Source organism: Marmota marmota, unplaced genomic scaffold (genome assembly GCF_001458135.2).
Source record: "Marmota marmota marmota unplaced genomic scaffold, marMar, whole genome shotgun sequence".
NCBI lineage: Eukaryota > Metazoa > Chordata > Mammalia > Rodentia > Sciuridae > Marmota > Marmota marmota.
Window position 1 is genome coordinate 1,699,609 of NW_026000138.1, and position 21,783 is coordinate 1,721,391.

Genomic DNA, 21,783 nt, shown 5'->3' on the forward strand with positions numbered 1-21,783 from the left:
TTGGAGTTCAGGTGATTTCCTAGGCAAAGTCTGTCGTTTGCAGTGATAAGCAATAACTTATGATTTTACTGTTTAAAAATCTATGATAAACATTTAATAAAGCGAATGTTCAGAAGAGCTTAGCAAGATTTTAACAAAAACTGACAAAGAATATCCCAAGGCCCCAGCTATTAAGATTCTTAGGGATGAAACTGGTAGGATACTAGGATGGTCTGAGTACTGCACTCAGTTCTAGGACCAGGGACAGGAGCAAAGCACAGCTCTGCTCTTCAGGGGCTTAATGTCTTCATCCAAAAGTAGATATGAGCTTAAATGTCGCTTCACTTCTTTGAGAAAATAGCTCTAGAATTCAAGTTAAATCAGTCAGGCTTCTGGCAAGACATAGGCACATTCAACTTGTGGGATTTGATTATTATTTTTTCTTCCTTTTCTTTTACCCTCCCTAGCCCACCCCCTTTGCTACCTCCCTCTCCTGGATTGAACCACTGAGCTACATCTCATAAGTTGCCAAGGCTGGCCTTGAACTTGTGATCCTCCTGCCTCAGTCTCCAGAGTTGCTGGGATTACAGGTGTGCACCACCACACCCAGCTGGGGATTTGATTCTTTTTTATTTTTTTAGTTGTTGATAGACCTTTATTTATTTATATGTGATTCTAAGAATCAAACCCAGTGCCTCACACATGCCAGGCAAGTGCGCTACTGCTACAGCCCCAGTAGCTGTGGCAGTAGTTTTTTTTTTAATTGATTTTATTATTTTTTTTAAATACATGTCAACAGTGGAATGCATTACAATCCTTATTACACATCTAGAGCACAATTTTTCGTATCTCTGTATATAAAGTATGTTTGCGCCAATTTATGCCATTATACATGTACTTTTTTTTGCATTATAATTTTTTTAATATTTATTTTTTTAGGTGTAGATGGACACAACACAGTGCCTTTATTTTTATGTGGTACTGAGGATCGAACCTGGGTCCCGCCTGTGCTAGGTGAGGGCTCTACCGCTGAGCCACAATCCCAGCCTGCATTATAATTCTTTTTTTTTTTTTTTAATTTATTTTTTAGGTTTTCTTCTGTGGACACAACATCTTTATTTTATTTTTATGTGGTGCTGAGGATCGAACCTGGGCCGCACGCATGCTAGGCGAGCGCGCTACCACTTGAGCCACATCCCCAGCTCAAGGGATTTGATTCTTAATGGAGGGATTCCTCACAGGGAAAGAATGTGTTGAGACTCCAAGGGCTACTACAAGGTTGGCAATAGTTATACCCCCCTCCAGGCCCAGAGGACTGGACCGGGAGAGGGAGAGAGGGGCTTGTCTCTCTGTTGCCACATCATGCCAAGGGGACCAAGAGAATTACCCCCAACCCCTGCCACCACCATTTTACTCTTCTTCCACCCTTAGTTTCCACTGCTGAACCCAACCAGAGCCAGGGGCAAGTGACCTATTGAAGTGTCAGTATGGCTTCTGAGGCATAGAGCAAGATGGGAAGTGGATCTCAAGGCCAGAGGGAAGATTCCATCACTGGACTGGTTTTCTCTGGCTGCTCTAACTAATCACCACAAATGTTGTGGCTTAAAACAACAGGAATGTGGGCTGGTAATATAGCCCAATGCAAACTGTATCCTAGCATCCTAGCATGTGCAAGGCTCTGGGTTCAATCCCTACCACCACAAGCACAGACCAGGAATGTATTCTGTCACAGTTTAGAGGCCCAGTATCTGACATCAAGGTGCCTATGTTTCCCTGGGAGGTTCTACAGGCTTCCGGTGGGCACTGGCTTCCTTGGCTTATGATCACATGTCTCCAGACTTCATGTGGATTACATAGCAATAAAGGAGAACCTCAGAGGGTCTAGCATTGTGTGGGTGGTCAGTCTAAGGGAAGTGCAAAGACAGCTCATAGCTATTATCAGGGCCTTGGTCAGGGTAGTGTTTGCAGCAGAGATTTGGGCAGGAGAGCCATCTGGACAGGAGAGCCATCTGGGATGAGCAGCTAGTGTGAGCAGAGAGGTGGAGGAAGGAGTGTCTTGTATGTCAGGCATGGAGCTTCTGCTTGTTCTCTAACAAAATGTTTGCTTGTTTATTAAAATGAGTGTGGATGTTCACTTTGGTTAATACTAGGCCTTCTGAAAATGGTGATGGGTAACAGTGCATACCTCTATTTTTTTACTGTAAGTAAACTATCTCATATCCCAAGTGCTTATGGATTTTGAGCATTCAACAGACTTCCAGGACTATTAAGGATTACCATTCATTTAGGGCTGGGATTATGGCTCAGCGGTAGAGTGCTTGCCTAGCATGGGCAAGACCCAGGTTCGATTCTCAGCACCACATAAAAATAAAGGCATTGTGTTGTGTCCATCTACACCTAAAAAATAAAATTAAAAAAAAGAATTACCATTCATTTGTTTAAATTTACTAATCTAATTCAGTAATGTCATTTATTTTGCTGTGATGAGGATTTTATTGTAATATAGAGGGGGGGTCAGGGACTGCCCTGATTATTCTTGCATGAGCATGAGGAAGCTTTAGCTTGGAAATGTGGACAGATTTGTCTGCCTGGTGTTTAGGAAGGCAGTTATAATTATAGACGAAGGAGCCAGACTCTGGCCAGCTCAAATCAGAATATCACATTGTAGAAGCAGCTGGTTTGGAAACCATCCATTGGAAACCCAAATCCTTGACCTGGCACTGACCGGCAGAGCCACAGGCAATCTCCTTTCTCCGTCCCGGTGTCCTAGCATTTGTAAATATTGCTTTTGCAGTGGGAAGTTTCTGTTTTCTTTCTGAGTTTTCTACTATATTCCCTCAACCAAAATAAAAATTAATAACATGTACGTTTGAGAATAGAATGTGTGCTCTCAGAGCACTGATACATGAATGTATGTATCCCAAGAGATAAAGGTATCTCTACCTTTTTGCCTTGGACAAGTGAAAAATAAAAATAAAAAAATCCCTTGTACCAGGGATTGAACGATTGAACTCGGGGGCACTCAACCACTGAGCCACATCCCCAGCCCTTTTAATTTTTTTATTTTGAGACAAGGTAATTTTATTTTTTCATTTTTAAAACAAAGGCAATTTTTTTTTCTTTAGAGCATTCACCCTTCTGATTGTATTTATAGCTAACAAGGTTTTGTTTTCTTTTTTGTTAATTGTAGTTGGACACAATACCTTTATTTTACTTATTTATTTTTATGTGGTGCTGAGGATTGAACGTAGGGTCTCACACATGCTACAACCACAGCCCCCTAACAGGTGGTTGTTTTTTTTTTTTTTTAGCTACACATGACATTACAATGATCTTGGCAATTCATACACTTGAATCATTGGGGTATAATTTCTCATTTTTCTGATTTTACAGATTGCAGAATCACACTGGTCATAGAGTCATCTATATACATACGGCAATCATGTCTATTCTATAACAGGTTTTTTAATGTAAGAATTTTTTTTTATAAAATTATATGATTATTTTAATGATTCAACTTTTAACTATGATAGTTATAAGTAGAGAAAAGTGAAAAAAATCCTATCATTCTGAGGTCTCTGTATTAACTGGGTGAACGCCCTTCAGGCAGCAGAAAGAGCTTCATGCAAAGGGAGCGTAACTATAAGTGCTGGTATTGTGCATCTCATTTTTCTTTAGAAGAAAAAAGGAAACTGAAGTGAAACTGGATGCATTTATAAAAATGTTTCTTTACCACAGAGAAATTATTATTTCCTGAAAAGATTTCTTTATGGTTAAGAAAAAGAATCATGAGAAAGATCAAGTTGGCACTGCTTTTTTCGGTTTCAGGTATGTTGGTACCTACCACGAAGAAGAGGACATGAGGCAAGTTACCGTATTTTCTAGTCTGTTGGTTCCTGAAATACAGTGGCCCTCTCTGCTGATTGATAGTACAGATTTGGTTATAGGCATGGAGGCATTAGTCTGAGAGGGTGAAAATCAGGCTGCCACTTGCGCCTTGCTGCGAGGTGTGTATCTGCGTTCTTGGGGGTGCTGGTCTTGTCCTGGCCAGCTTGCCTTTGCTTTGTAGATGAACAAAAGTGGGTGTTCCTCATTCTCCTCAACTGGAACAAGGGAAAAGAATATTGAGGAGCAAGTCTTTTCCTCCCTCTAAGGCAACATCACAGGAGTGTTCTGCACCATTCCCGGGCTTAGGAAAAGCTCTACTGGCCCTTAGCACATGGCCCTTGCCCTAGCCCTGGCCCCGCTGCTGTGGTCCACCCCGAGGGTGCTCTGGTGTAGTGCCAGATGTGTCTGTATGAAAATGTCTGAATCCCCAAAGGGTATGAAAAATTAGGTCCCATGTAGCAGTCTTTGGTTGTCCTCATCTGGAGTCCTTTGGCCCCTTGCTGGCTGGTGCCTTTGTCTTTGTGTGTCCTGTTCAAATGAATTGCCTTTTGCTTATAGCCTGTGTTTCTGTTTCTTTCTTACAGGGCTTTTCTAATGTGTAGAGCAGGTGATTTCAACTTGATTTATATTCTTCGGGAAAAATATGTATTTTTTCTTTTGGAAGACGCATTTTACAGTGAATTTGAAGCCATGTTTTTCAGCCTAGCTATATATTGGAATCACCTGGAATTTATTTGTTTATTTATTTTGGTATTCAACGCTTGAGTGTTGCTGCCTTTCCAGGGGTCTCCTTGGGAGACCTACACTTACTGTGCTGCCCTTCCTTAGGGAAATTCTGCTTTTGGAATTACCCTAAGAGTAACCCCCATGCATCCCGACAAAGCCTCATTCTCAAGTGACCTTATTAGGGGAGCCCATCTGTTGCATAATGGATCTGAGGCTCTTATTCCTTAACAACAAACACAGCTCATGTTTTTTTCTTTTTTCTTGGTTTTTTTTTTTTTTTCTTTTTTGCAGTACTGGGAGTAGAACCCAGGGCCTTTTGTATGTCAGGCAAGCACTCTACCACCGAGCTACATCCCTAGCCCCTACATTTTACTCTGTTTTGTTATCCACCTTCTTTAACTAGACTTTGCCTCAAATGACTTTGGGCTTTTTTGGGTGGGGGTGGGGCTCATAACTCATTCATCAGGTCTTTGAGGTGGGGTTGCTGTGTCCCAGATGACCCACCAGGCCAGAGACAGCAGACATGCAGCTCATGTTCCAAAATGAGAGACTGACAGCATGAAACCAAATTTGAGTCTCACTGATGAAATAAGTAAGTGTTGTGACAGAGTGGCTGCTGGTGTAGATAGGATGACCAGGGAGGTCTCTGAGAGGATGAACTTGAAGGAAGAGGAGACCCAAGTGCCCGAGACTTGTTTGCCAATTTTCGGGCTGATGTGTTCAGCTCTGTTGACACAGGCATGTTCCCACTTCTCTGAATTCTCTGTGTCTACCTCAGAGCCTGACAAGTAATATTTGCTCAATTAATATTTATTGAATAAAGAATTGATTGAAATCAGAATAATAAAGTACATAGACTAGCAGGTCTGGGAGCAGGAGCCCATGTCCTGGTCCTAACTGTCCATGAGGTGAGGCCAATGGGAGGGAAAGATATCAGCAATAGTTAACTTGAGAGGATCATAGATCTGAATGCATCTGTAAGAAATAATACTGAGACCTTGTGTCCCCTTTGCCTTATTTACCCCAGTGGCAGAATTGGGTGAAATTCTAGTACACTGAATTTTCACAGCCAGAGTATTTATTGACCCTGATCCCACCAGGGTACAGCACATAGAGCATTTCCATTACCATGAGGATCACACTCACCTTCCCTCTCCCCCGCCCCATTTTCCATTTACATGATTGTGTTTTTCAAGAATTCCATGTACATGGAATCATGAAGCACATGGGCTTTGGGGATTAATTTCATGTTGTTGCTCCATGTAATTCCCTGTAGCTTTTTCTCAGTGTCTTGTGTTTGATTAGTGTGTTCTTTTTTTTTTAAATTGCTGAGTACTATTCCATGGTGTGGTTGTATGGGCACAGTTTATTTAACCATTCACCTGGTGAAAGACACCTAAAAACTGCTTCAGGATTTAGGCTATTATAAAGCCTTTGAGAGCATTCATGTGCAGGTTTTTGTACGTAAACTTTCATTTTTCTGGGATGAATTCCCAGGATTAGTAATTTCTGGGTGATATGGTAGTTAATGTGTTTAGTTTATAGATATAAAAAAAAATGCCCAGCTGTTTTCCAGAGTGACTATACAATGGTTTAGTTTTGTTTGGTCTTTCAAAAGACTTAACAATTAAAGGAAAGACTTCCCTGCAGGACCTTGGTATGTAAAGCCCACAGAGCAAAGAGCACAGTGTTCTGGAGGATGTGGAAGGTGGGGGGGCCTGGGAGCAGGAGCTCCTCCTGCCTCCCAGGAACCCAGGTTAAAGTAGGTCTTTCCACCTCCAAGACCTTCCTTGCTTGCTTTATAAAAGCAGCAGAACAAGATGTGAATGTTGCTGCTGTTTTAATTTTGGAGAGAGTGTTCCCAGTTTTTATAGTATTGAGCTCCTCTGTGATTGAAATCCTTTCAGTTTTAGGCTAATTTTTCATGGACTTTGGGCTTAGCTTGAGTTTGTCTGGGAGAAACAGATTATCTGCTGAGTAGAGTCCTTCTGCTCAGTGGTAAGGGGTCTCCTGATTGAGACATTGCTTTTTTTCTTCTTCTTCCTTTGTTCTGGTGGTTTGGTGAGTCCCTATACTCTGTGTGTGTGTGTGTGTGTGTGTGTGTGTGTCTGTCTGTCTGTCTGTCTGTGTCTGTGCATCTGCCTGCCTGCCGGCCTGCATGTGTCTGTCTCCTGGGAACTTTGCAAGAGTAATAAATGGGTATGGTGGGAGGTGGGGGGAGTGGAAGAAGCTATATCCAAAAGTATCAAAAGGAAGGAAGTAGTAGTGAACTGTAGACTGGGTGGGGTGGTAGAAAACATTAAGGGGAAAATGAGATGACTAGGGTGTGGCTAAGAAGAGTTCCTTAAAGGGAAACACAGATGTGACCTGGGGAAAGAATTGTTTGTTTTTGAAGCTTCAAATGCAGAAAGCGAGATGGCTGCCGTAGAAGAGCAGATCGTGAGTGATAGAAGAGAACAATGTGGATTTTTTTTTCCTTAAGCACACCATCTCAGTTTTGACCTTCCCTTTTCCTCAGACTTCCCATTTCACCTCTCACCCTGGAGGTCTGTACAGTGTTGAGAGCCACAGCCGAAGGGGTCCCAGCAAACTTCCAGCTGCCAGCTGATGATTGGCTTACAGCAGTCCCAGCAAGCTTCTAGCTGCCAACTGATTGGCTCCTCTGCGATGATGCTCATTGGGTTGTTTCCCCGCCCTTTCAGACCACGGAGCTGCTCATTGGGGGACTTTTTTTGGCTCCGCCCATGCGACCCAGCCAATCGGCCTCAAGAGCAGGAGTGGGGGAGGTTGAGAGGCTTGTGGGAAGCCGGTAGTGGCAGTTGGGCTCTGAGGGTTTTTCCTGAAGAGCTGTGTGGTGCGGGGTGTGTGTTCTAAAAATAAAGTTCGTTTCTTTTGACAAGTGGCTCCTGAATTGTGCCCAGCCAGACTGCAGCAGTACAAGTGGCCTTCTTTACCTACCAGATAGCCTGTTCTCATCATTTAAGAGGACTACAGGAGGCCCTTGTTGGACAAAATAAGTCCTCCCCACCTTGGGGAGTCAGCTTTGCTGATGGGGGAAGCCTGGAAGGGCTGGTGATGGGAAAGACGATGAGGGGGCATGCGGTCAACTTGGTTCTTTCTGAAGGTGTCTCAGCTGGCTTGTCTCATCTCTAAGCCTGATTAGGAATCATGCGCTGATATTATGCAAACTGGTCTCCCTCTGATAAAAGTGATTCTTCCTCTCGAGCAGCAGAAATTTGTTTTGAACAAATCCAGCCCTGTGTCTTTATAGCTGTTGACTTCTGTGAGCACAGGGGTAGTAAAGAATTCAAGTCACAGTGAATCATTGCAGTGAAAGCTCTGCTTGGAGTCCCAGGACAAAGCCCATCCTGGAAACATGTTGGAAAGGAAGCTGGCCTTAGAATGGGAAGCAGCATCCACATGACATCCCTCTGACTAGTGGGACTTGGGTCTGGGCCGGCAGCATCTGCCCAGCATGTAGTGCCAGCCTGGACCAGCAAGGAAGAGCAAGCTCGTGGGGGTGGCACAGGGACCCTGGGGCCTTCCATGAATTAATACGCTGTGGTTCTCATCATCTTGTGTGTTTCTTATAGACGCAGACTCTTCAGCTTAACAAAGAAATGACACTTGCCAGCAACCGGAGCCTGGCAGAGGGAAACCTTTTATATCAGCCCCAACTGGACACTCGGAAAGCACACCTAACCCAAAAGTACCAGGAGCTCCAGGTTCTCTTTGAAGCCTATCAGATAAAGAAGACCAAATTAGGTAATTTTTTTCAGGGGGATCTTTTGAGAATAAAGAGTTGAGGGAAGGATACATTTCAAGCTGTTTTCCCACTAGGAAAGAAATATTATGGAAAAATATCAGATTAAGACATGACTCTGATGCAGCAAAGCAATAGTTTGTATATGGAATGGTGTTGCCAGGCCAGGCGCCGATCTGCACCCGTAACCCCAGTGTCTCTGGAGGCCGAGGCAGGATTACAAGTTCAAGGCCAGTCTGGACAGTTGAGCAAGACACTGTCTCAAAAAGAAATTGAGAGAGGAACAAAATGGGGGTGGGGGTGCACTGCAGCTGGTATATAACTTAGCGGTATTGCACCCCTGGCTTCAATCCCTAGTACTACAAAAAATAAAAATTGTGTTGCCGGTTTAGAAGAAACTTACTACTTTTTAGATTGAAGATTCTAGCCTGTTGCAATGGTTTATGCCAGTGATTCCAGAGACCAAGGCAAAATGATCGCAAATTTCAGGCCAGCCTCAGCACTGAGACCCTGTCTTGAAAGAAAAAACAAAAAGATCTGGGGATTAGCAATCAAGATTCCACTTCCCCAAATAGCATAGAAAAAAGGCAGTTTTCTGAATTATTCAACGAACATTTTACTGTATATTTGACTTTCAAAGTTGATGGTAGAAAATATCATGTTAGGGGCTGGGGTTGTGGTTCAGCAGTGGAGTGCTTGCCTGGCATGCATGTGGCACACTGAGTTTGATCCTCAGCACTGCATATAAATAGAGGCATTTATAAAAAATGTATTATTTTAATGTCACACTTTAATTTGCAGTCATAACAAAGAAGCATAGGAATTGAATGTCATTGAGAGTCCACAGAGTGCTTTTGAGAGCTTTCAGGGGGGACATTGAAGTTAAATGAAATTGCATTAAAAATCATCCTCTTCGGTGAGATTTACAGTGGTGTCTGGTGTGTTTATTTGTTAGAGGTAAAAATTTACTCTTACACACCCGCCCCAAGTAGAGAAAAGAAGAAACTGGCGATGCCAGGTACTGGTGAGGCTGTGAACTCATGCCTAGGAGCGTAGGTTGCTAGAGCCACCTTGGAAAAGTCGTTGGCAGAACCTGCTGAGATTTACCGTGCACACTCTGACTTAGCTGTCCAGCCCCTGGGGACACCTAACAAGTGGATGTTTATGTCTTTCAGAAGATAAGTTTAAAAAGGGGGGGGGGCATGTGGTTTTATTGATAATAGCTAAATTTGGAAACAATCTAAAGGTCCATCTACAGAATGATGGGTAAACTGTGATGTTGACGCAGTGGACTGCCACACATCATTGAAGGGAACGGGATCAGCGATGTGTGCAAGACCTTGATCTCAGATGCAGTGTTGAGTGAGAGAAGCCAACACAGTGCAGAGCTTGCCTGTGGGGGTGGAGGTCAGTGTCCAGAACATGGCTGGGCATGGGCATGGGGATCCCTTAGGAAATGTCTGTCGGGTTTGTACATACGTTAGGATTTGAGTCACACACTTCAGGTGTGTGTGCGCTTGGTCAGTTATCACTTAATAATTGGAAATGTAAGGCCACGTGATTACGGTATTTCTATTGTATGTTCAAAAACAGCCCACTCTGTGGGACAGATGGTGACATTGGGAGTCCTGTTGTGTGATAATGCTGGCCACCTTGATACTTGTTTTGTGCTGCTGTTCTTCTGGTGGATTTAGGCCTTTGCCTCAGCTTCCTGGGGAGTCAGCTCTCAGGGGTGAGATCTTCCATTGCCTTCTAGTGAAGATTTTTGACAGGGAAGTGGGATGGTGTCTGGGTGGAGATGCCCTTTATTGTCATGTCTCTTACTTCTTCCAGATAAACAGTCTAACAGTGCTTCCTTGGAGACCCTGTTAGCGCTTCTTCAAGCAGAAGGGGCCAAGATTGAGGAAGACACCGAGGTAAGGCCAAGCGCTTTAGCGGAGGCCCAGGTCAGCAGGTCTGCTTTCTCCAGGACAGTGAGCCCTCCCTCTGTGGGCAGGAGGAGGTAGTACAAGTAGGTGTCATTGTCCAGGCAGGTGTCAGAGAGAGGGGCCTGGGGAGCCCCAGGGCAGTGAAGTACAGGTCCAAGCAAGGGTGTACAGTCACATTGAACCAGCACTGATGTCACGGGTGCCAGCAACCCAGCTACCATCTGCTGTGCTGTGGGTCAGCTGGTGGCTACACAGCCTTTTGGATATGTCCAAGTGAATACCAGGAGATGGGGAAACATCGGGGCTGAATGTCATGCAAGTCGGGGCAGGCAGTGTGTGGCCAGGTCAGTCTGTGCTGGTCTGATGAACCAGTAGGCTTTGGGGAGACCCTGATGGACACAAGCAGGTCTGTCAGGGTGCAGCCAAGGGGAAAGCCAGGAGGACTTGGGTTTCAGCTGACTTAGCTAGAAAAAGCAGAACTAGGGCAGTGGTGCCCCCTCTGTGCCAGGCAACCCAGCAACTTGGAGTGCTGCCCCTTTATTGTAAGGTTGGGTGCTGCCTGGCCTACTGCCTGTTTGGGCTTGTGGTTTGGGGAAGTGGGGCCCAAGGCAGGACCACCAGCTTGCCTCCCAGTGGCTCTTACCAAGGCGCACCTCCTGAGCCTGCATTGCTGACCAAGTGGCAGCACACGGGCACCTCAAGTCATTACCAAGGGGAGAGATTGAAGTACTCCCTGAGCCCTGAGCTGCGAAGGGGGCTCTCTTCCTAACAGCCTGCCTGCCCTGTAACCAAGTTTCTTCTGCCTTTCAGAACATGGCAGAGAAGTTTCTGGATGGAGAGCTTCCTCTAGATGCCTTCATTGATGTCTACCAGAGCAAGCGGAAATTGGCCCACATGCGACGAGTGAAGGTTGAGAAGCTGCAGGAGCTGGTGCTGAAGGGCCAGAGACTCCCACAGGTCGCGGCCCCACTGCCGCCCAGGATTCCTGAGCCTGTGCCTGCTGCCTCTCTGCCCTACCCAGTCCTGGAGGCCAGTGGGCCCCCCTCTGTTGTGCCTCGGCGCATCCCCCCGCCCCCGCCCCCGGTGCCTGCTGGACGTTTAGCCACCCCATTTACTGCTGCCATGGGCTCAGGACAGGCCATTCCGTACCCAGGATTACAGTGCCCACCCCTGCCCCCTCGGGTGGGCCTTCCTCCTCAGCAAGGATTCTCTGCGCAGTTCGTGTCTCCGTACCCTCCAGCTCTCCCCCAGAGACCCCCGCCCCGGCTGCCTCCTCACCAGCCAGGCTTCATCCTGCAGTGAGCACTAGAGCTGTCCTTCTGGGAGACGCCCTCTGCCTGCCTTGCCAGGTTCTGCACACAGAGGCTCTGAGCTCTGACTGTTGGGCCAAGGGCTTGGGAACCCTGGGCCAGTGTCCCATCTGGCTTTAGAACTGTAGGCCAGTGGTTTAGGAGTAGAGGCCCAGGTTTTGTGCACCCAGGCAGTGTGTACTCGAGGGCGTGGCCCGGCAGGCCTGTGCAACTTGCCTGTGCGTCCTGGGTGTGGTGTTCAAGTACCGTAGTGTTGATGAACTTGTGCATTTGGGAAGGAAAAAGCCTCTCTTCAACTCCCATTTCAAGTCTTGGTCCTGATGTTGCAGCCCTATTTAATAAGCATGGCTAATTATGTCTGTTATTTTCAGAAGACAGTGCTGTGTCTCGCTCCACTAGCTGCTGTGGCCCTGGAAAAAGACAGGTCTGCGTCAGCCAGCCCAGCGGTCGTGCCCATGGCTGGCCACAAGGCACAGCTGCGCTGCCCGCTGAGTCTGTCTGGGGCTGTCATCACCGTCACCCCTTCTCCCCCCCAAAACCTGGCTGCTTCTCATGCTTCAGAGCCATGGGCAGTGCTTGTACTTGGCTCACTCCTGTTCCAAGGCCCGGGGTGGAGTGGCCCCGGGTGTGAGTGCGTGAGCTGGACTTTGCACAACACGCTGTTCCCAGCTCTTCGCTTTTGCCCCGAGCTAGCCCTTGAAGGTTTCTGTGAAGAAATACTCCCCTGGTATTTTTACTATATGTGTAATTTACCTGTTTTATATTGGGAAAGAACTTTTTTGAAACAAGATATTCAGGGAAACTTTTAAAATGCAAATATTGTTTTGAATAGATCAAAATGCAAATGAAGTAAATGCAATTTCTTTTCCTGAAAACAGTACACGGTCACACCTACAGGTGTCCGTGCTGTGCCTTAGCTTCACCTGGTGCCAGGACTCAGACACCTGCAAGGTGCCGGCCATGGCTGCCCTGTGGGCCCATGGGCCAGGCCAGGCCCCAGCAGCCCTGTATTCCTGTAAGGGCTTGTTTGTGACAGGTGGGAAGAAAGTCTGGCCACTGTCAACCAGGATATTCTCAGCCAGTATTCTCTGCTTCTGGCTGGCAGGCAGCTGGGCCTCAAGGCAGGTGGGCCCAGGGCCTGGTGGTGCTGCAGGTGCTGGGCAAGGGCACTGGAGGGATTTGGAGAAAGCCCACTCCCATGGGATATGCATCATACACCATCTCTTCCTTGCTCTCTGGGATCTTGTCTACAGGTGCCACATTTGCAGAATTCCCAGGGCCCAGCTGGGGAGAGAGAGCATCTCACAGAGACCTGTGTGCTCATTGGAACTTAGAGCCCCACCCTTACCCTGTCACCTATGTTAGGCAGCCAGGGCCTGACCTGTTGCAGTGGGCCATAGGCAGGGCCACCAGCCTTTGTCCTCAGTTACCATACTCTCCTCTTGGACTTGAACTCTACTGTATTATAACTGTCCAGTAAAGAGAGAGAGCTGTGTAGGATGATTCACTGCCATGCCAATCAGGAGGGCTCGCCATGTTCTGTGAATCTTGGGTGAGTGCTGCCATCGTCCTCCCCTGAATACCTCTGCTGCTGGCCTCACTGGGAGTGGCCACAGCTTGGCTGTGGGCTCCAGCCAGACATGAACTCTGTGTGGGTGTTGTGAGGGGGCTGCCAGGCTGGCTTTGCCATTGCTGTCTGGGGCCTCGTCTGTTACTGGTTGTAAAAATGTAGGACCCTTTTTAATAAATTGAGAATGATGAATGATAGTTCTATCACTTCCTCGCCTGGGAATGCCTGTGAAGTGTTGGATTCTGGAGCATCGGTGACCAGAGTCCAGCAGGGATGCCAGCTGTGCCGCTGTTCTTAGAGCTGAAGGCTCTTCTATCGGGGGTTCCCAGCACTAACAGCAATAATGGGTGGGAAGAAGCTCGTTCCTGCTGTAAGAAATGTGTCTTCAGGATCACAGCCGCAGTGCTAGGGTGGGCTGCTGGGGATGACCTTGGGGTTTGGGCTTCCTCTGGCTTCTGCCCACATGGCAAGTGGTGGAGACTACTTCAAACATTTCTGATTGTCAAATGGTAGGATCTCAGTGGCCCTGACATTTTGCTTTGAGTGCTGACGAGCAGGTGTTTCAAGGGGACATGAAGGTCCATCCACACCAGGGCTGGATGAGGTGGTTTCCCTTGAGGTAGGAAGGAGGGACCTTGCTTCCTTGCCTCCTTTGCAGAGCTATGTGTCCATCTTTGAGTGCCCTCCTTCCTTGCCTGAGCTGTGTACCTGTGCTCACTGCCCCTGGCTGAGTTGCATGCCATGCCCTCACTTGCCCACCACGCTTGGTTGAGCTGTGTGCCTGTTCCTTTGTATGTCACCACCCCTGGCTAAGCTGTACTCCCCTCACCCCTGGCTCTGAGGGTGCGCCAGTCTGGTGCAGGCTAGGCAAGTGCTTTATTATTGAGCCACACCCTCAGCCCTGAGCTGTGTATCTGTGCATATTGCCCCTGGTTGAGCTGTGTACCCATGTCCTCATGGGCCCACCATCCTGTGCCACAGGTGGGAGGAATTTCTGTAGCTAAGCTATTAGGAAGAGGAAAGCTTTTGAGAAATCAGTTTGCCTTTGAAGAAAAGAATTTGGTAGTTTTTTCCCCCAGTGGCTGATAGGAAGCTTAGTCAAATCTGTAACCCCTCCCCAATGAGGACGTGACTTCACAGTGGGATTGTGGATGCTCTCCTCCCTCCTCTGGCCCTTTTTGGGTCTAGGAGGGACAGCCACTGATCTCATATGGTAGGTAGGCTTCTGATTTTTAGTGCAGGACACTTGAGGTGGTCTCAGTTCAAGATTTGATCATCGAGGACTTAACGTCAGATCGTTTCCTTGGATCACTAAATTAGCTGTCACTTTTATGTATTGTTTTAGTTGTAGATGGACCCTATACCCTTATTTCTATGTGGTGCTGAGAATCGAACCCAGTGCCCCACGTGTGCCAGGCAAGTGCTCTACCACTGAGCCACAACCCCAGCCCATGTCAGCTTTTTGTCCTTGGCTTTTAGAAAGCATTCTGCCCGGGCGAGGTGGCACACACCTTTAATCTCAGTGTCTGTCTGTGCTGGAAGGCTGAGGCAGGAGTGCAAGTTCAAAGCCAGCCTTAGCAATTAGCAAGGTAGGCCCTAAGCAACTTAGTGGGACCCTGTCTAAAGGGCAGGGGATATGGCTCAGTGGTTAACTGTCCCTGGGTTCAACCCCTGGTACAAAAAGTGTTCTGAGCTTCCTGACTCACAATCAAGATGCTGTACCACAGGTGGGAGGAATTTCTGTGGCTAAGCCATTAGGAAAAGGAACGCTCCATCCACATGACCATGTCCTGTGGGGATTCATTGGTAGAGCGCTTTCACACAGTTTCTTGTCCTCCCACACAGCCTGCCTGGGCATGTAAGCCCTGTGCCCAGGGGCAGGGACCTGGGGGAGGCCCAGAATCTGAGCAGCCCTGCTTTACACTCTCCACTGAACCACACTGTCCTTTCGTCCAATAGATTTAGTGATTTTGCACTGGTCACCCCTCAGCCTTCCCTCTGGAGCATGCTTCTGGGGATCATGTGCTGGCAAGGCTGGCTGTGCTTTCTAGAACCTGGAAGCCCTTAATTGCTAATGGAAGGGCTGCAATGTGGCCGTGACGGTTGAGTGCAGACCAGCCGGGAGGCAGGGTCCTGACCCACACTAGATCCCGGAATTTGCCCAACCAGTCAGCAGCCACCATCCTTTGTCCAAAGATGCATGGTCTCAGATAGGCTGGGGGACTAGCCACTGGCCCCAGATCAGGGGTTCCAGGCTGGGAATGGTGATGGCCTCTGACTTGGCCTCCTGCATTAGAGGAGGGTCTGAGTCACGTAAATCATAGTGGAGCCGCTCTGTGGTAGAACTGGCAGCAGCACTGGTGAGATTCCTGTGTCCCAAGTGCACCCACAGTCTCACTGTCCAGGACCTGGAGAGGGAATGCATGTCCCAGGAACAATGAAGAGGCAGATGCAGCCCCTCACTGGGGCACTGGGGACAACAGTCAGCATGTTTTATTGCAACAGAACGTCAACATGGGGGAGCAGCAACACCAGAGGAGGACCTGGCTCCCCAGACCCGGGCTCTGTTCGGCGTGGCCAGGGCACAGGGTAGATGGCCAAGGGGCTGGGGTGGGCCAGGCACTTATCTACCCCCACAGCCTGGTTCCCACCCCCAAGCCAATCCCTCGGGCTCAAGGAACACAAGCTCATTCAAATCCACGGGAGCAGGAGACGCGGGGCTCCCAGTCTCAGGCTGCCCCTCCCTGAGGCTCCAACAAGATTTCCTGATCCCCTAGAAGTGGGCCCATGGATCCTGATTTCTGGGACTTTTCTGGCAGAGTTGAGTTCACCATCTTCAGGAGAATGGAAAACAGAAAATGAGATGGTAGCTGCAGAGTTGACCTGGAAACCCCAGGAGGGAAGGCAGCACCTGGGCCAGGGTGCCTACAGGCACAGCCTGCAGCATCTGCCCACTCCCACAGTCTGGCTTTCTCCTGGGGCCTCCCATCACGATACTCTAGCACCAGGCCCAGGGAGAAAGGGGTGACACCCTCCACCCCCTCAGCTACCTTAAGACCTCCTGCCCTGCCCAGACCACATGGCCCAAGGGTACCTCGAGACTCCAGGAAGGCCATGGGTGTTGTATCCTTGTCCCTGATAGCCAGCAGGGACCCTATCTTTCTGTTACCTACAACCTCTGACACTGAGTCCAGAAGGCAGGGAGACCCACACGTGGCCCTGTTCCCAGTGTGCTGACTATGAACTTAAGTTGTAACTTGGAATATTAAAAATGCTCCATATATTTCCTGCAGAGTTGCAGCTTCGGCCTGCTGGGTCCTGGCTGCTCCGAAGTTCCTATTGCAGATAAGTAGACTTTCATCCAGATGAACCATCCCACATGGCCCACGCCCCTTCAGGCTCAGTGAAGGCCAGGGCCTTGGGGACACTGATCTGCATGGTGAGGCAGGAGGCCTGGGCACCAGGTGCAGGGGCTGGGCCCCTTGGGGGCCTCTCAGAGGCCCCTGGATGCCCTCAGGACAGCCATGTGAGGCTAGGCCCAACCTCCAGCTGCCCTGCTGGACCTTAGCGGAGCCTAGTAGTTCATGAGCTGAGCCGAGTAGACACCATCCTTTTTGTCCAGCTGCAGAGATGAGAGTAAATGGCTCAGTGGACAAGGCCAGAAGCACAAGGCCCAACTTAGGACAGCCACCCACTCCAGGCCTCCTCCAGGCACCTGGTGGTCCTGTCTGGGGGCTACAGTGGGCTTCTGGGCCAGGGGAGGCTTCTTGGAAGCCCCACTTCTGGGGGCAGCACTGGGTCGGTTGGTGTCCTCCTCACTGGGCGTCCCCATCACTCCAGCCAGCACATAGTGCTGTTTCCGCAGCTCCCCAAGTCGCATTCGCTCCACCTCCAGCGTCTTCTCCAGCTCCAAGACTCGCACCTGTGCCCCACGGCACATGTCAGCACTGCCAGCCAGTCCCAGGAGCCCTCCCCAGGATCAGCCCCGGAAGGCATGAGCTTGGCTGCCACAGGTGCCCACCTGGATCTCCATCTCCTGCTTCTTCAGCTTGATGAGGGACATGCCAGAGAAATCCATGGTGTCTGGCCAAGAGGCAAAAGAAAGTGTCCAGGTGCCCACTCCTGCCCAGCTCTGGGAAGCCAGCAGCTCCACCCGACACCCAGGTGCTTACCCCTGTCCTCAATCTGCTCCTGGCCTGACTTGGTGGAGGCCACCACGTTGGCAGCCCTCTCGTTGACGGTGCGGGAGCACTCCTGCAGGTGGCTCAGGTGGGGGCTATGTTTGTTGGCCTTGACCTGGGGGGAAGGCCAGGCAGGCCATGGGCTCTCAGCCCTGGGCACTTGAGGACCCAAGGCCAGGCCCAGCATGGAGCCTGAGGTTGTGGACATGGGTGCAACTCACCTTGGAGGCGGCCACCAGCTGGGCTGTACTGGCTGCGATCTCGTGGGAGCAGACGATGAGCTCCTCGTACTTGCCCTTGTGAAGCACCACCTTGTCAGCAGACTCCCTGAGGGGCAGGGCTGGTCAGGGCCTGGGGGTGGGCCTCACCCCCACACTCCCACCCGAGGCCCTTAGAGCCCTGCTGACCCCCCAAGCCACTCTCCATCGCAGGAACCAGACCCTGCCCACCCCACCGGGATGACATACACCAGCTGTGTGGCTCCCCAGCCCACGGCCTTGGAGGCTGAGATGAGACCTTCAGTCCACCGAGAATTCTTGGCGTAAAATTCCTGCTGTGTGGCTGCCCCCTAGTGGCAATGAGAGGACAGGGTGGAACGGGCCAGTCAAGGTGGACATCATAGGTGGGAATGGGTCCCTAGGGGCCCTACCTCCCCTCTGCACAGCCACAGGGCACATTCTGACACCTCCCTGGGGTGGGGGTTTCAGCTGGGACATCAGGGACCCAAAGGGGGCACATGGTCTCATTGTCTGCATACTTCAGGAGTCTCAAGCATGAAAGGGCGGGGGCTCTGGGGTCATTCCCCTTCCAGGGACCTATCCCTTGCTGGTGCAGCTGTGGGGCCCAGCCAGGGGGGCGTCAGCTGGGGCCCGCCCAGCTCACCCTGCCGCTGTCCACGATTTCCTTCTGTAGGCTAGTGGACGTCATCACTAGGAGACGGATGGCCTGCCAAGATCAAAATGCTGCCTGTGATTCTCAGGGTGACTGACACAGAGCCCTCCTGGGGTCACAGCCACCCACTCACCTTCATCAGTTCTGTGCAGGAGTTGAGGATCCTGGGGAGGAGTGGGGGTGGGGTGGGAGAGAAGGGGGAGGCTGGTTGGTTGCTCTACACCGTGGCCCGGCCCACGTGACACCACGCAGGCTGGGGACCAGGCATTCCTCTCCAGAGCCAGGAGGGTAAAACCTCCTGGAACCAGTGGTGGGCGGGGCGCAGCTGGGGCTGGGCTGGGGGCTCACCTCTCATTCACCTCCAGCTTCACCCCGGAGCTCTCGTGGCGGGCCTGGTTCATCATGTCCTGCACCAACGACAGCTGTGAGCTGGCTGGGCAGAGCAGCATGGGAGGGAGGGGACGCCAGAGACCGCGGGGGCCACCTCTACCCTCTTCCCTCTGACCTCAGGGACCCCTGAAAAGCAGGGGTGGAATCCAGGAGTGCGTGCAGCCAGCGCCCACCCAACCAGGGTCTGCAGCCCCCAAAGGCTCCTGCAGGAAGCAGGGGAGTCCCTCAAGCCCAGTCCTCACCTCGATCCTCCGCACGGCATCTTCAATGGCTGCTGACGTGGCCGCCATCTCCTTGTCAACCATGGCCCCTAGTTCCTCCTGCCGCACATCCAGGCTCTTGGGCTTCAGCTCCTGGGAGGACAAGAGTCAGGCATATTCAATTCCATCAAGCACAGGGCCTGGGGAAAATGTCCAGGGATCCTGGGCTGTGGAGGGGCACGGTCCCGCCTGGGACACCCATTTAGCATACCCAGAGGGAACACAGAGCAGCTTGGCCCTGGCACCCCCAGCCCAGGGCTCCGTTGTACATCTCACCTCTCCCAGCTGGAGGATGCCCTGCAGGGGAGTCCGCACCAGGCCAGGCTGTGCCCTTGGCAGAGCCTGCTGATCCTGCAGCTGCCCCAGGAGCTCCAGAGCCCGGGCTCCACACTCCCTGCACGCGTCAACCAGGCCTGTGGTGGGAGAGGGCTGTGAGCACAGCCTTCACCTGAGGACCCCAATGAGGCCCCTACACCCTGGCCCGGGGCCTGGCCAGGACCTGGCTGCAGGCCCACCTTCTCCTAACATCTGTGGAAATCCCTGTGGAAGACAAGCTGGTGAAGCAGCCAGACCCTGCCGCCAGGGCCCACTTACGGTCTGCAGGGTCAGTGGGGGCCAGGTGGGAGGTGGCACCACCGTTGATGATGGTGTCCGCAGCCAGATGGGAGAAGCGGGTCAGGGCTGCCACCAGAGAGGAGGCATCTGTGTAGATGACAGGGCTGAGGTCACAGATGGGAAGCAACAAGACACAAACACTGGGGAACCCTACAGCAAGCTCACAATGCGGCCCCAGCGTCCCCAGCTCATGGATGAGGAAAGGAGGGCTGAGAGCATGCTCAAGGTCGGGCAGCTAGGGGCAGCAGGGTAGGGACCAAGCATGTCAGGGATCCCAGGCCCCTTCCTCCACCCAGCGAGGACACTTGGTAGCCACACCCCACTGGTGAAGGCTGCCTGCCCGCAGGGCCAGGTTCCCAGATGGTGGTGGGCAGGGCCATCTGCCTGGCTTCCTGAAGAGGTGGCTGTGGTCCTGAACAGCTCCCCTCCAGGCGGGAGGCAGCGGGGCTGCCGAAACCCAGAGTCCTGTCAGCCTCTGCCCCACCTGGCCCACCTGCTGGAGGCACTCACCTGCCAGCGAGGTCAGGTACTGGGCGTGGCCCTTCTCCAGGGCACTCACAGTGTCCAGGGCTGCCTGGGCCCTGCTCACCAGGTAGTCTGGAAGCATAAGGAGAACGTGAGGCCCTCCCAACCACGGCTCAGGGTGGGGGACAGGAATGAGGCACGTGCAGTGGGAGGTGGCCCGAGTGTGCACCTGGGGAGCTGGTGCAGCGCAGGTGCAGGGGGTCATCCAGCTTGCTCACGGCGTCCTGCAGGATGCCCTGGGCCTCGGCAGCGGCCCCTCGCAGCATGGCGAACTGCTCATCCAGCAGCCTCTGCCGCAGCCCCTGCTCCTGAGACTCCTGTGGACAGCGGGCACAGCAGCCTAGAGACCCCGTCCCAAGGCCCAGGGACATGGCCCAGCCCCAGGGTCACACTGTGTGCAGCCAGTCAGGACCCGCAGTGTGGAAGCGCTGCCCTCTGCTGGGGGATGGAGATTGCCAGTGGGAGGCCTCCCTTCCCAAGCGGGAGAACGTCCAAGCAGGCAAAGGGTTGGAACAAGCGTTTCTCAGAGACACACAGGCCAAGATGCCCAGCACTGTCCACCATTAGAGAAAGGCCAGTCAAAATGCTGACACCCTGAAAGCAGCTAAAGGAAGAGCAGGCAGACAGGAAGTGCTGGGCAGGGTGGGAGGACTGGAAACTAGGGAAGGGCTCTGGGCTTCGTGGAGAGAATGTTCTGGAAAGCTGACTCGGAGCACACCAAGCAGGACCCCCACCTGGGGAGGACCCCCATCTGGGGAGGACCCCCGTGGTGTGCACTGTGGGACAGCCATACCTTCTCCGCCAGGCGCCCCTGCAACTCGCCCCGCTCCTGGGAACCGCGCAGCTGCTCCTGGCTCAGCGCAGCCTCCTTCTCACGCACCAGGCTCTGGGCGGCTAAGAGGTCGGCCTCCCGCTGCCGCATGGCCCCGCTCAGAGCGTCCTTCTCTGCACTCAGTGTGTCCAGCCGGGAGCTCAGCTCTGACCCGCCCTGTGAGCACGTGTCCATGAGCAGGTCCACCCAGGCTTATGGCCAACCCCTGCAGCCCCGTTTCCAAAGCCACCTGGTACGCTGGGACTCCAGAGGGTAGGTGCTGGGTCCTAATGCCACGCACCCTCTGGGTCTGGGTCACAGCAGCATCGGGGACCCACTAAGGGCCCCCTGAACCCAATGACACCCATGCCTGGCCCCATTCACAGGAAAGAGGTGGCTTCCACCCAGCACCCGCCCCCTGCACCTGCTCCATGCGGCTCAGGGCCTCTTGCGCGTGTGCCAGCTCTCCGGTCTTGGCCTCTAGCTCCCTCTTGAGCTTTTCCAGCTGGTCACTCTGCTCCTCCAACTGGGACAGGACAGCGTGTCACTGGGGCAGCAGGGCTCGGGGGACGCAGGCGGGGCTTTGCATGGGGGGACGTACCTTCATCTCAGACTCCCGTTTCACCTGCTCCATCTGGAAGGCCAGCTGCTCCTTCACCCGTGCCACCTCCTCCTGGCTCTGCTGTGTCACTGTCAGCTGCTTAGCTGTGTCTGCATTCTGCAAGAGCAGGGGACAGATTGGCTCGTGGCCGTGGCTCAGGCCGCCCTGCCTTGGACTGGGGGAGGCGGTGGCCACACACCTTCCTGAGCAGCTCTGCGTGCGTGTTGATGAGCTCGCTGTGCTTCTCCTTCAGCTTGCTGTAGCGCGCCTCCGTGGCGCTGGCCTTCCCTGTGAGGGAGGAGAGGCCGTGAGGCTGGGTGGGCCAGGGGGACACCCCCCCCCCCC

The 21,783-nt window shown here is 51.7% G+C and overlaps 2 protein-coding genes across 4 annotated transcripts in view; one reads left to right on the plus strand and one right to left on the minus strand.

Moving 5' to 3' along the window:
- Nucleotides 1-969: 969 nt before the first annotated feature.
- Nucleotides 970-13,356, plus strand: Vps37b (VPS37B subunit of ESCRT-I). Its single transcript, XM_015502437.2, has 4 exons — nt 970-993; nt 8,187-8,358; nt 10,190-10,272; nt 11,095-13,356. Exons 2-4 carry the CDS (start codon nt 8,214-8,216, stop codon nt 11,584-11,586), a joined length of 720 nt encoding a protein of 239 aa, XP_015357923.1. The 5' UTR covers nt 970-993; nt 8,187-8,213; the 3' UTR covers nt 11,587-13,356.
- Nucleotides 13,357-15,642: 2,286 nt separating this feature from the next.
- Nucleotides 15,643-21,783, minus strand: part of Hip1r (huntingtin interacting protein 1 related) — an 18,387-nt gene continuing 12,246 nt past the window's right edge. For 2 of the 3 annotated variants that reach the window (XM_048785531.1, XM_048785532.1), the window contains exons 15-32: nt 21,638-21,726; nt 21,439-21,555; nt 21,262-21,363; nt 20,820-21,014; nt 20,196-20,343; nt 20,012-20,098; nt 19,481-19,588; nt 19,163-19,299; nt 18,869-18,979; nt 18,585-18,643; nt 18,370-18,400; nt 18,228-18,290; nt 17,813-17,913; nt 17,567-17,672; nt 17,337-17,460; nt 17,186-17,247; nt 16,880-17,086; nt 15,643-16,786 (exon numbers count right to left, since the gene is read on the minus strand). In XM_048785531.1, the coding sequence (XP_048641488.1) occupies nt 16,739-16,786; nt 16,880-17,086; nt 17,186-17,247; nt 17,337-17,460; nt 17,567-17,672; nt 17,813-17,913; nt 18,228-18,290; nt 18,370-18,400; nt 18,585-18,643; nt 18,869-18,979; nt 19,163-19,299; nt 19,481-19,588; nt 20,012-20,098; nt 20,196-20,343; nt 20,820-21,014; nt 21,262-21,363; nt 21,439-21,555; nt 21,638-21,726 (1,895 nt within the window). In that variant the 3' untranslated portion in view covers nt 15,643-16,738. Of the gene's footprint in view, nt 16,787-16,879; nt 17,087-17,185; nt 17,248-17,336; nt 17,461-17,566; nt 17,673-17,812; nt 17,914-18,227; nt 18,291-18,369; nt 18,401-18,584; nt 18,644-18,707; nt 18,753-18,868; nt 18,980-19,162; nt 19,300-19,480; nt 19,589-20,011; nt 20,099-20,195; nt 20,344-20,819; nt 21,015-21,261; nt 21,364-21,438; nt 21,556-21,637; nt 21,727-21,783 lie in introns of those variants that run through there. The other variant, XM_048785533.1, reaches the window with a different exon arrangement.

Bases quoted from the DNA above. Each gene is read 5' to 3' on its own strand.
- Vps37b (XM_015502437.2), top strand. From the start codon at position 8,214: ATGACACTTGCCAGCAACCGGAGCCTGGCAGAGGGAAACCTTTTATAT. The intron at 8,359-10,189 runs GTAATTTTTTTC...TACTTCTTCCAG, and splicing joins GATAAAGAAGACCAAATTAG to ATAAACAGTCTAACAGTGCT. The intron at 10,273-11,094 runs GTAAGGCCAAGC...TCTGCCTTTCAG, and splicing joins AGATTGAGGAAGACACCGAG to AACATGGCAGAGAAGTTTCT.